At 27.8% G+C, this 13,016-nt stretch overlaps 2 protein-coding genes across 2 annotated transcripts; both read right to left on the bottom strand.

Moving 5' to 3' along the window:
- Positions 1–241: 241 nt before the first annotated feature.
- Positions 242–3,549, bottom strand: LOC127249893 (probable protein phosphatase 2C 40). The gene is made up of 4 exons (XM_051272951.1): positions 3,177–3,549; positions 1,464–2,605; positions 1,116–1,380; positions 242–748 (listed from the first exon to the last, which is right to left on the bottom strand). The coding sequence occupies exons 2-4, from the start codon at positions 2,565–2,567 to the stop codon at positions 615–617; spliced, it is 1,503 nt and encodes a 500-aa protein (XP_051128908.1). The 5' UTR covers positions 2,568–2,605; positions 3,177–3,549; the 3' UTR covers positions 242–614.
- Positions 3,550–7,179: 3,630 nt separating this feature from the next.
- LOC127247971 (peroxidase 5-like) lies at positions 7,180–9,037 on the bottom strand. The gene is made up of 2 exons (XM_051270086.1): positions 8,834–9,037; positions 7,180–8,177 (listed from the first exon to the last, which is right to left on the bottom strand). Exons 1-2 carry the CDS (start codon positions 9,035–9,037, stop codon positions 7,407–7,409), a joined length of 975 nt encoding a protein of 324 aa, XP_051126043.1. The 3' UTR covers positions 7,180–7,406.
- Between the last annotated feature and the right edge of the window lie 3,979 nt (positions 9,038–13,016).

Below are 13,016 nucleotides of genomic sequence, written 5' to 3'. Positions count from 1 at the left end.
CAAGTTCTCTTAACAAACCCGAAAACATAATATAGAGACGTAAGAAAAGTGACATACAAGCCGGGCGAGGGTGAGGGCGAGGACGAGGAAAACAAAAATGTGCAAATGACGTCTTTTCAAAGAATAAAAGCTTTGGCGCGAAGACATTGAATAAAATACGCAACACATAAACTTAAACCCAAAAAACGCTACTCCTCGCTTACCTCTATCGAACATTATTTCGGACAAGAAGCATCAAAGATATGCACCACCAAAAGAGAATCTAAAGCATAATATCAAAAAGCATACCTTACAACTTTACTAAGCCAAACCACTTGTTTTTCGACCTCAAAAAGATTCCCGATAAAATAGTATTCCCCGAAATCGCTTTTATCCGATTCCACGAATTCAATCAGCTTCGCCGACAAGACTCTTGACCGAATCCGATAAAACAATCAAAGTTTGTTTGTTCGACACAATGAAAGCATTACGGACAATAGGTAACGAGATGAAACTCCGAATAAGATATACATGTATGATCCAAGACAATCGCGAACTTTAAGAATCGAACAAAAATAAGAAAGTAAAATAAAAGTTGCGCAAATTCAAGATAGTGTTGCGTTTGACTCAGCTTTTTAGTTTGATAGACATGTCGACGCCTTTGTGGTGCGCTTGTTCGTGCCCAAAACAATTACGATAACCGTAATGTCGTCATGGTATTTCCGCCTTCTTCCAGCCGGGACACTCATCAACTCTTCCTTACTAAAACCTGAAAATACGACACGGGTGATAAAGTATGAGGAATTTGCGTATATTCTTAACAAGTTTATAAAAATTTGGCAAAGTTTTCGATTCTTGCGAAGCTTTGTGTTTGATTTTTAATTGAAATCAAAATCACCACTATTCAGCTCGCATGATTCCCAATAAAAATGGATTACTTTTCTCATAAAACATCACATCAAAATAATATTTAAACCAAAGTTCTGCGGCAAATCCATACTCGATAACATGAGCGACAAAGATTGCTTCAAGACGAGAAAAATAAAACTAACGAATAGTCCCGATGAACATAGATAAAATTCAAGAGCGAAAATCGGTATAAATAATGGAATAAAGGGCAATGAGGCAAATAGTACCTGCCGAAGTAGCTGCTCTTGCGACGAGCTGTTGGACCAGAAATTTCGCCGGATCACCACACGGGTATTTCAAAATATACGAATGGACGAATTTCACAACTTCATCATTCGTGAAAAAGTCGAATAAGCCGTCGCTTGCAAGTACAACAAAGTGGTCAGAGCTCGAAACCTCGTGAACACTTAGCGAAGGTTCCAACGACACGTACGGAGGACTTACGAGATTTCGAACTCGAAGAATACCCATCAATGCATCATTCATTTCTTTCTGCAGAAGTATACAATCGAATCAGTCATAAATAATGCAAATCAGAAAGTATAAAATCGAGAAAAAACATGAAACTGTCGAACCTTTTTCAAGTAACCGACTCCGAAAGCCCTCGTCACTTTTAGCTTCCCTTTCACTTTTCCGGCGACAATCGTAGACGGGTCGTCGGGATGATTGTTTAAAAGTCGAGTTCTTTCGACTTCATCGTCGACGGTATGGATATCGGTAAGCTGCACGGCTCGAACCCCGGAGGCGTTGTTTCCATTAAATCCCTTCCCATACGTCGCTAACACAGCTCGACTGTCGCCGACGCAGAGCAAATACAAATTTTTTCCATGGAGCAGAACGAGCAAAACACAAGATCCAATCGATACCAAATCAGGACGGTCGTCCATTTCCTGCTCGACCATGTAAAGAAATTCGGATTCGGCTTCGTTGAGGGCCTGCTGAAGGCTGTTGAGAATGCTCTGCTTAAAAAAACCATCACCTTTTTCATTTTCGTCGATAGTATTCTTTCCGATGCTCAACATATTCGTATAATCCAACGCTTTAACCGATGACGCCTGATCGATTTCCCAGTCCAATAAGTTAAGACGACACGCGACTTTTTCGTACAAAATTCCGGCGAGAAAATCTGCCGCATCCCTTCCGTTGAAACCGTCGTAAATAGCGCAGAAAAGCCAACCATTTTCTTCAGAACAAACAGCTTGAACTCTGTCTTCCCCCGCGGCACCGCCGGCGATTTGTACTTCTAGAAGGCTCTCGCTTCCCGAAGGTGCGCTCATCGACTTCAGCGAAATCGAATCACGATCGAGCATTTCGCTCGGCGACGACGGGCTGAAACTCAAAGTAGACATGCTGCTCTGAAGAGAAGACGACAAAAATTCCAGCTTTGGAGAAGATGAAATTCGCCGGAACGAATTCGGCGAGTCGAGAGACGGCAGAATTTCCGAAACGAACAAGCCATTACAAATGTTCGTGTTTGCCAACGTGGCGTTGGCACTTAATGCCGCACCAGATAGGCAAGAGAAGGAACTGCTGGCTCGTCGGAGCTTCCCGACAGAAGGAATGTCGACATTATTCGATGATCGATCCGTCGAATCGTCGTTTTCGAAGCTGCAACGATAGCCGAAACTAACCTTGATCTCTCCTTCAGAACCATCCAAGGCTTCCCTACTCATCATCATAACAATTTCTAAAGTCTCTTCACCCAATTTACAAAAACCTACATAATTCCCGATCAATATTATAAAAAATACAATATATATATATACTCGCACTATATATATATATATATATTGTCCGCTAACAAAAAGTCAACAATTCAACGTAAAACGAACGAATATTGTATTCACTTTCCCATACATAACACCCAAACACCTAAAAGCTAAAAACACTATGATTATATCAAACAAACAAAATTAAGAACAGAGGAAAAGGTAACATCAGTAAGTATAGAAAATGTAAGAAAGTGAAATTACATTCAAGAGCACAGTAAGTTACCATAAATCAATTGAAATTCAGAGCAAATCATCAATTACCAAAGTAAATATGATTCAAAACTTCGAATCAGATTAAAATGGCATCAGATTTCACAAATTCAGGTAAAATTCTGGTTCAGTAAATGGCTAAGAACCCTAATATTTGAACCAGAGTAACTCAGAGCAGTAAAAAAAAAAAACAATCGAATCAATTCCATATTTCAGCAATTCAGAAGTAAATGGAGACAAAATGATGAAGGGAAATTAGGGAACAAGGACGAATCAATCAAAATCCCATTGTTGCATAGAACCTACCTACTCTGCGAAAAATTCCCCAAATCGTTTCGAAGGTTAACAACAACACATACTTGCAGAGATTATGAAATTAATAGAGCTGAAAACTCCATGGGTAACAACAGCATAGTGTATAAGACAAGTGCATGCCAACAATGTAAAGACAGCAGTATAAAATTGGGTAAAAACCTTTTCAAGAGAGAAGAGAGACGGGGATTGATAAATTGGAGGATTTTGCTAATAATAGGGGAATTTGGTGGGAGTGACGTCTATGGTGGTGAGGAGGTCAAAGCGGTTTTAAGATTCACCCATGGCGGCGACTTCGTCGAGAATTGAGTCTCTTTTTTCTTTTCTGTGGGCGCAGGAAGATGACGATGATGGTGGAATTTCTTGTTTTTTTGTTTGATTTGAATTTAGACTGAAATTAAACCCCTAAAAAAAAGTTTCTTTACTTTTCTAGATGCCAAACATTCTCCACTCTTTTCCATTTAATTTTCTTTATTGTTATTATTATTTTATTGGATTAATGATTTGATTTGAAATTTTATTTTGATATGGTATATAAATATTTTATTTAGGATTTAGGATTTAAAGAATTTTGTTTTAATATTTTATGTTAAATATTGATTTTATTAGAAAATAGAATATATATATTAGAAATGTATGGTAAGAAAAAGAAAAAAAAAATTGAATAACAAACTCTAAATTAAAAAATTAGACTTTGTTTCATTTCAATTAGAATTATTCATATCAAGTTTTTCTATATCGAGTGATAAGTTATTTTTATAATTATTTTTATTTAATATAATGTATTTATTAAAAATGTTATATCTAATTAATTTTTTTACTAAAAAAATAATGATTTTTAAATAAAATTTTATTTAGTTTGTAACTAGATTTTATACCCCTCCGTCTCTTATCTATTTATCCAATTATTTTTTATACAAAATTTTAGAAATATTTGTATTAAATTAAGACATAGTAGAAATAAAAGTAAAAGTAATATAAATGTAATGATATATTATAAATTTGAATAGTATTTATTATGGAAGGAATCAAAATATAAAAATTAATAGATTGTTAATGGTAGAAAAATGAACCGAGGGAGTATATGTTAATAAAATATATTTATTTTAATATTAATATAATTTTTTAAATATTTAAAAGGTTTTTACACTAAGAATATTAAAATATAAAATTAAAATAAAGTTATAAAAATAAATAATTTTCTTTATAATTTTTAAATTTGTAATATATTTATGATTTTATAATAATGGTAGTTTTTACAAATATATAATTGTTTTTCTACTTAAGGTAATATATATATATATATATATTACAATATTGCTTAAAAATGATTAAAAAATTATATTGTTTATCATAATATATTACGATATTGCTTATTGTAATATTACGATATTGCTTAAAAATGATTTTAAGGTCAGATCGTAATATCATTAGTATATATTATTATTATTATTATTATTTTAACTTTTTTTTATTTTTTTAAGTTATTTGATGGCAATTGCAATTTAACAATTCTAATTTACATAATTAAATAATATGATTATTATAAGTATATAAATTGTCTTTTAAGCATCAACATGGATCTTGAATTTAAAAAGTCTTAACACTTGATCCATGTTGTTCTAAGAAGTTTTGAAATTGAAATAATATACTCTTCTAGTCTCGAAACAACATATTTATTAATTTTTTACACAAATTTTTTAATATATTTATTATACTTGTATATAATGCAAATTGATAAAAAAAAAAAAAAAAAAAAAAAATCAAAATATTTCTATTAGTATTATATAATAGAAAGATAATGACAACTGTCTAATAAGTATATTCTATATTGTACAAGTATTTATAATATTACACAGTTAGTACAATTATTAAAAAAAATAGATATTTTATTTAGGGACGGGACAAAAATGAAAAATATGAATATCTCATCTTGGACGGATATAGTATATATATATATATATCTATAAATGTACGGGTTTGAAGTTATTATACTATGCATGAAGTTGAAATGCGTTCACTTTGTATATTTTTAAATATATACTATCTTCGTTCGACTTTAAGGATTATATTTACTTTTTGTGTATTGATTTTTTAATATTAATTATTATATTAAAGCATAGTACAAATAAAAAGAAAATGACAAAAATACTTCTATTAGTGTTTTATAATAGTAATATAATAATATTTGTACAAAAAATTATACAAATATAAAGATATTTTTAATGTTAAGTATAATGATGCAAAATAAAAATTGTAATTGTTCGAGGCGGACGGAAAGAGTATATATATATTTATGTTAGATACATATAATCGTATTAATAATACAAAAACAATATTGTATATTAAATATTAACTTTTTGTAAATAAAATATGTTATATATATTACTCCCTTCGTTTCACATACTGTGTATGCTACACTGTAGACATGGTATTTTAGAATGTGAGTAATTAATAGATAATTAAGAATGTATTAGTGAAAATAATTATCCTATAATATAAATAATTATAAATTAAAATTAAAATAACTAATTAGTTTAATTAAAATTTTAAAAAAATAAAATTAAAAAGTTTAAAATGAGATTAAAGTGTATAATCATTTTCAAAAAAAGAAAGTGACATGGTATGTGGGACGGACATAAACGGCAACGTGGACATGGTATGTAGGACGGAGGGAGTATATTTTTATAATATGTATATAGCATTAACCATGAAACTTATGAACAAATATAGAGGAGATAAGTCCCGTAAGAGATGACATGATGGTGTGGGGTTGGACGTATGATCGTGAGGTCATGGAGACCTCAGGTCTGACTCGTCTGTCGGACCTAGTTTGCAGGATAACCGACTTCAAAATAAAATAATACTATTTCATTGGTAAAATTTTTAATAAAAATGTATTTTCTTAATAATATATTACATGAATATATATTATTTTTTTTATAAAAAAAATCAATGCAAACCAAAGGGTGTGTTTAAAAATAAAAAAATCAAATGCAAACCAAAGGGTGTGTTTACAAAATATATATATATATATATATATAGAATAGATATAATATGTATAAGGGCTTGACATGAAAACACTATTCCATGGCTCCATGGACTTCCAAAGGCCACCAAGCAAGGAAATCAATTCCATATTGAACTCTTTATTTATTTATTGATGAAATCTAATAATAATAATAATCATAAAAAGGTATGGTCAGCAATTGATTAGTTCTAATAAGCAATAGTACATAATAAATATAATTAAAATTTAAAAGATATTAGTCCAGTAAAGATTTGATAACGTATGGGTTGAACTTGTTGCCTGAGATCATAGGTTTCAGACGGAGAGAGTAAATATTTTTAAATAAGCATGTAAGATGTTTTGTGTATACAATTAATATATTATATTTCTCAAATTTAACTTCTCCAACTCAATAAACAAAACAAATATTTCCATTTCTCTATTATATTAATTTTTTATACCAAGCAAACCTTATAATACCTTTGATTAATTGATCAAATGAGTAATGTGCATTTACTTTAATTATTAATTTCTCCGTCCCACATAATTTCTCTCTATTTTCTATTTTCGTCCGTCCCACATAATTTGTTCTTTTTTTCTTTTTGAAAATTGATTATACACTTTAATCATATTTTAAATTTTATATTTTTTTAATCTTAATTATATTATATAGTTATCTTAATCTTAATATATAATTATTTTTATTAAATCATAATAATTTTTACTAATATACTTTTTAATTAGTTATTAATTAAAAAATTTATATTTAATTATCATCTTTCATTCAACACTAATTTTATTACATTTTTTATTTATTTTTTAATTATTAACTAATTTTTTATAAATAACGGATGAAAAGAGTATTAGATCCGTAGTATATTATGGTAAGATCAATAGTAATAAGTATTATATGAAATATTGTAATATATACCATCAAATCTCATATATTAGTTACATTGTGTTGTATGAGATTAATCTCAATTACGACCATATAATTATAAACCCTAATAACACATATATATACTTCATTCTTTATTTATATTACAGTCACACTTTCACATATATTTTACATAAAAATTAACTCAAACTAAAAAAAAAAAAAAAAAAAGTATCAAACAATCACACTCAAAGTTTAAACACCCAAATGAAACCAAAATCAAAAGTCCAAATCTTGAACAAAATAATTAAATTACCAAATTTGTTCTTCTTCTTCATCAATAATTCACAACCCTACAGTTCTTCCTAATTTCTCCCCTCTTTCCACTCAGAATCTGAATCGATCCCATCTTCATCATAGCCCTCGCAAATTTCTCAGCCCAAATCTCTGGATAATCGCCATTCCTCTTCACCATCTCCTTCGTTTCACCACTGTCCCACAAAGTCTGATCCGATTCCAAAAGCCCTTTCTTCTTCATCAAATTCTTGTAATAATTCTCGTCCAGCCTCGCCGGCGTCGTCGGATCCATCGCCACCACCGGATCGCCGCCGCCGCCAGCCGCCGGACACCGCCGCTTCAGATACTCCGCGTAATCTGCATCCATCGTCGGATCCTGACCGTACGTCTTGTTGAACGAATAGAGACGTTTGTTGAAGGAAGAGCAGTGAGAATCGCCGATGGAATGGGCGCCGGAGAGCGCCACCATCTCAGCCGTCGAAAGCCCCTTTTTTGCGAAATTGAGCTTCAGTTGCCGGAGATGGAAGGATTCGCTCGGCAGATTGCCGGCGGCGGGGTCGCCGATCCGGGAAATTCGGCCGTCGCGGCGGCCGCCGTGGACGGAGTAGTGAAGGCCGCCGGAGAAGAAGACACTGTCTCTGGCGGCGAAGGCGACGATGTCAGCGCAGGAAACTGTCGCCGGACATTTGGATTCGATTAGGGTTTTGGCTTTGTCGATTATTTCGAAACCTTGTACGCCTTTGTTCATCGGACTGTCCTTTTCGGCTTTTCCGGCCGCCGTCGAGTCCAAGAGTATCGAACCATCGCAGCCCTATATATACATATATATATATATATATAAATTCATGTATACATCATTTGAACCAAAAATGGCAAACACTATGGAAAATACCTCAATTTCGATGTTATTATAAAATCATTTGTGTTTTTTCGGAAGGATTTTTCCGATACTATTCACTATATAAATTTTTAAAAAATATCAAATTAAAACAATGTAAATTTAATATGTGTGTGTTTTATAGGTTTTAAAAAATTCTAATTTAAATTTAATATTAAAATAATGTAGAATGAAATACCTGTAACAGCAAAATATATATATATATATGTATTTCAGAAAAACAAAGTCAAAATAGTAGTATAAAATTTGGGTTTGGGGGGCTTAAAGAAAACACACTCGTTTTTTCTTTTTTTTTTTATATTATACTAAAAAAATAATTGTAATATTATTAATACATATTTATATCATATCATAATTCAAAATTTTTACCATTCAAAATCAAATTTAAATTTCAAACCCTCCAAAGAAACACAATCAACTATCTATCGGATTCCGAAAATAGCTTAAATCCCAAACTAATTATGAAGTTAAAGAAATGTCTCGAAAATATTTTAAACTTTGAATCAATTCTCCGAAGCAAAATCACAAATTTTTGATCAAACTTGTTACTGAAAAAGTAGAATTATTACCCGAACAAAACAATCATGAAAATGTAGTCGGATGAGGGCAGGAGCAATGCCTGAATCTTGAGCATAAGCTTGATTCACGACATCTTTGACAATAGCCTCGGCGTATGGACAACTTTTATTGTAAAACCCAAATTTCAAAGATGAATTTGCTTTTGCAAAACAAAGGTAACAAAACACAAAAATGATCGATAAAAAGTTCACCATTGTAGATCTTGGTACAAGCTAGTAGAAGATGATGATGATAATGAAATATGTGTGTATATATATATATATGTATGTATATTTTGAGCAAAGGATAAATAGGGAAATGCAGTATATATATATATAGTGAGAGTTGGGTAAGAGGTTGAAGGTTACTTTAATGCAACTATACTATAAATTAAAGTGTTTGATTTTGCATTATTTAGTTGTTTGCTATAAAAAAATAAATAAAAAAATAAGAAATCTTTTTCTTTTTTTTCATAAACAATTCGATTTTTTTTTTGTTCAACTCATTTTTACTGACATAACTTTTACTATATATATTACCTTTTTATAGAAATTAATATTCAATACAATATAATTTTATCCGTCATATAAATTTGTGCTGAAATGGTTGATCATTAATTTTATAAAATGGATAATAATAATAATTTTTTTTTCTTTTAACAATAAAAAAAAGTACAAAAGAAATTGAATATTTCTTACTAAAAAATGAAATAATAATATCTCTTACGAAAAAGTAAATATAAATTTGAATAACATAAAAAAATATTTTTTATATTATCGATAAAAAAAAAATCAAACTAAAACACTAACTACAATTCAATATCTTTACAATAATACTATTTACTAACTTTTTTACAAAATTATACTTCCTCTGTCCGTATTTTTTCTATTTATTTGTTTGATTGTAATTTAAAATTAACTTGAAATGTATTATTAGTTTAAATTATTATTTAAATAAAATATTTTTATTGAAAATAATGTGAAATAAATAATACCATTTTGATTTGAAAATTTTGATTTGAAATCACAATTGTACTGAGTTAGGGTGTGTTTCTTTTACTCAAATCTCAATTTTTTATTACTTGAATTATGCATTTTTCGAAAAAAAAATACTTCATGCGTCATTCAAATTTATGTTCATTTTCTTTTTTAGGTTGTCATCGAAAAATATTCTCATTTCCTTTTTAAGTAAACAATTATTTCATTTTTGTACAATTTTTTACTATAAAAGAAAAAATTAACAATTATTATTTATTTTTATTAAAATTCGTGTCCGGTCAAATAAGCACAAATTTGCATGATAAATGAAGTATATTTTTTTCTGTCACAAAATATTTCATAATATATTATTTTAATACCAAACTTTTTCCAAAGCCAAATAAAAAAAAAAATACCTTAAATTTAAAACAAACAAACAAACTCAATACCCACATATTATATTTATAGTGACAATATTATGGGCATATGATATGATGAAATATGGCGTGTGGCGACCACAAGTTTCATTGGAATTCTCCGATTAAAATATATATATTATTCCCACCGTCCCACATACCATATTTACGTTGCCGTTTCTATCCGTCTCACATACTATGTCACTTTTCTTTTTTGGAAAATGATTACACATTTAATCTCATTTTAAATTTTTTAATTTTATTTTTTTAAAATTTTAATTAAACTAATTAGTTATCTTAATTTTAATTTATAATTATTTATATTATAAGATAATTATTTTCAGTAATACATTCTTAATTATTTACTAATTACACCCCTCCTAAAATACCGTGTCTACAGTGTAGCAGACACGATAGGTAGGACGGAGGTAGTAATATATTACAAGCTTTTCAAAATGTATATTACTCATTTCGTTCCACGTACCATGTCCACGTTGTCGTTTCTGTCCGTCTCACGTACTATGTCACTTTCATTTTTTAGAAAATTATTACACACTTTAATCTCATTTTAAACTTTTTAATTTTATTTTTTTAATTTTAATTAAACTAATTAGTTATCTTAATCTTAATTTATAATTATTTATATTATAAGATAATTATTTTTACTAATATATTCTTAATTATCTACTAATTACACCCCTTCTAAAATACTGTGTTTACAATATAGCACACACGATATGTGTGACAGAGGTAGTATTATTATATTATATGACATCAGACTTTTGTGACGTGAACACGGTTTTGAATCCAATGGTACTACACTTCGGAGTCCTAGAATAATATATTAAAAATAATAGAAAAGTTGAACAAAAAAATAAGATTCCGTTTATATTGTTAAATTTTGAAAAAATAATAAAAAATTAAATATTTAATTTGATATATTATAAAAAATTATATATAGAGTATAATAATACATATATTTAAAAAAATTACTTTACATAAACATGTTAAAAATTTTAAAAATACTTATGTAAATGTAGCATAAACATATATTATATTCGCAAATAAAAAATTAATAATTTAATATAAAATATTTTACTATTTTTTAGGTTAATGATAATATTTTTCATATTTAATGTAAAAAAAAAACCACATGCATAAAAAATACAAAGCAAACACACCGGAATTTGTTTCTTTTGTGTTATTTGAATGAATGCATTTTTTATATTAAAGTAAGTAAAAAAAATTTGTAATATAAAAATAATATTTTGTTTTATATGAATGGATAAAATATATATTATATGTTGTTAATAATTATATATATATTCTATTTTTTAATAAAATTAATCAAAAATTATCTCATGATAAAATAGTTGAAGGAATACTATTTTATTGTATTTTTTTTAAAAAAGAAAAAACTCATAAAATATATATTATATATAATATTATTTAAATACAAAATTTCTTAACAACTAGGAATTTATGTGGATGTGTTTGATGGTAATTTTAATTTTAAATCACAATTATTTGCTATTTGATCTTTAATAAAAATACATTATTTATTTTTTAAAAATATTATATCAAAATATTATTTAAATAAAAATCAAAATCTAACATCTTTTTTTAAATTAATTTCAAATTACAACCAAATAGACAAATATTCACAACCCAAAGAATGTATAAAAGTATAAGAATATTTTATTTCAATTATAAATATTTTCATTTCAAGGCATGTTTATATTGGAATTTATATAGAAAAAAATTCTCATATTTTATTAATTTTAGATTTTATTATATTTTATTATAAATAGACTTTTTACTCTTATTAAAAAATTTAAAAAATAAAAAATATCCCAGTTGATTTTTTGTGGGCACGTAGAAACTCTCGTCTCAGCACATTGAATTGAATGGAGAACACAGGTAAGGTAACAACGCCATATTTGAATGTCATTTTTCAAACAGCTTTCTTGACTTCAAACACATTTAACATGCATTTATTTGAAATATAATGTAGAGCACTATCCTATGTCATTTTGTAGATTTCATACAATATTTTTTTTTAATTTTTTTTTTTAAAATATCAAATTAAATAAAATTTTATTTTTTATATTATATTACGGATTAATATTATATCTAAAACTTTCTATGAATATATATTTATATCCTATCAAATGATTATTCAAATTTAAATTTTTATTATTAAAAAATTCAAATTTAAAAATCAAATTCACTATTGTGCTGATCAACCAGCATGTAATCTGAAACGTTTAAGACCATATTTAATAAAAAGGTAAGGGTGTTTTTTTGTTTATGGATTTGGATTTTAAGTTTCAATTTTTTAATAATAAAATTTTAAATTTGAATAATTTTTTTATATGATATAAATATGATACTCCGTATTTTGAATAAAATAGATATTTAATTTAATATTTTTTTAAATAAAATTTTGTATTAATAGTACAAAAATAATCTACAAAAGAACAAGGCCTAAATTGAAATAAAATATTTTGATACATTTATATTTTCTTTATCTTATATTTTCGTCCCAAATTATTTACTCTATTACCATAAATAACAAGAGCAAAAACATATTTAACCAGTCCCTGTTAGGTCCGCATGGATTTATGTGTCCGGTGCCTTCGAATTCTTATATTATTAAAAATAATAATAAAAAAAATATTTAAGTATTACTTTGTTCTCACTATTAATAGAATATCAATATCTTTTAAATGTCTTTCTAAAAAAAATATGTCAATAAATTTGAGAATGTAGTTACTTCAACTTATTAGTATAATGAATTA

Source organism: Andrographis paniculata, unplaced genomic scaffold, assembly GCF_009805555.1.
Source record: "Andrographis paniculata isolate CXL003 unplaced genomic scaffold, ASM980555v1 Contig11END, whole genome shotgun sequence".
In the NCBI taxonomy this organism is placed as follows: domain Eukaryota; kingdom Viridiplantae; phylum Streptophyta; class Magnoliopsida; order Lamiales; family Acanthaceae; genus Andrographis; species Andrographis paniculata.
Note: the sequence above shows the minus strand (reverse complement) of the source record. Positions and strands in the feature narration are given on the sequence as shown.

Bases quoted from the DNA above. Each gene is read 5' to 3' on its own strand.
- LOC127249893 (XM_051272951.1), bottom strand. From the start codon at position 2,567: ATGATGATGAGTAGGGAAGCCTTGGATGGTTCTGAAGGAGAGATCAAG. The intron at 1,381-1,463 runs GTTCGACAGTTT...ATACTTCTGCAG, and splicing joins GAGTCGGTTACTTGAAAAAG to AAAGAAATGAATGATGCATT. The intron at 749-1,115 runs GTACTATTTGCC...TCGTATTTTCAG, and splicing joins AAGAGCAGCTACTTCGGCAG to GTTTTAGTAAGGAAGAGTTG.
- LOC127247971 (XM_051270086.1), bottom strand. From the start codon at position 9,037: ATGGTGAACTTTTTATCGATCATTTTTGTGTTTTGTTACCTTTGTTTT. The intron at 8,178-8,833 runs GTAATAATTCTA...ATGTATATATAG, and splicing joins TTCATGATTGTTTTGTTCGG to GGCTGCGATGGTTCGATACT.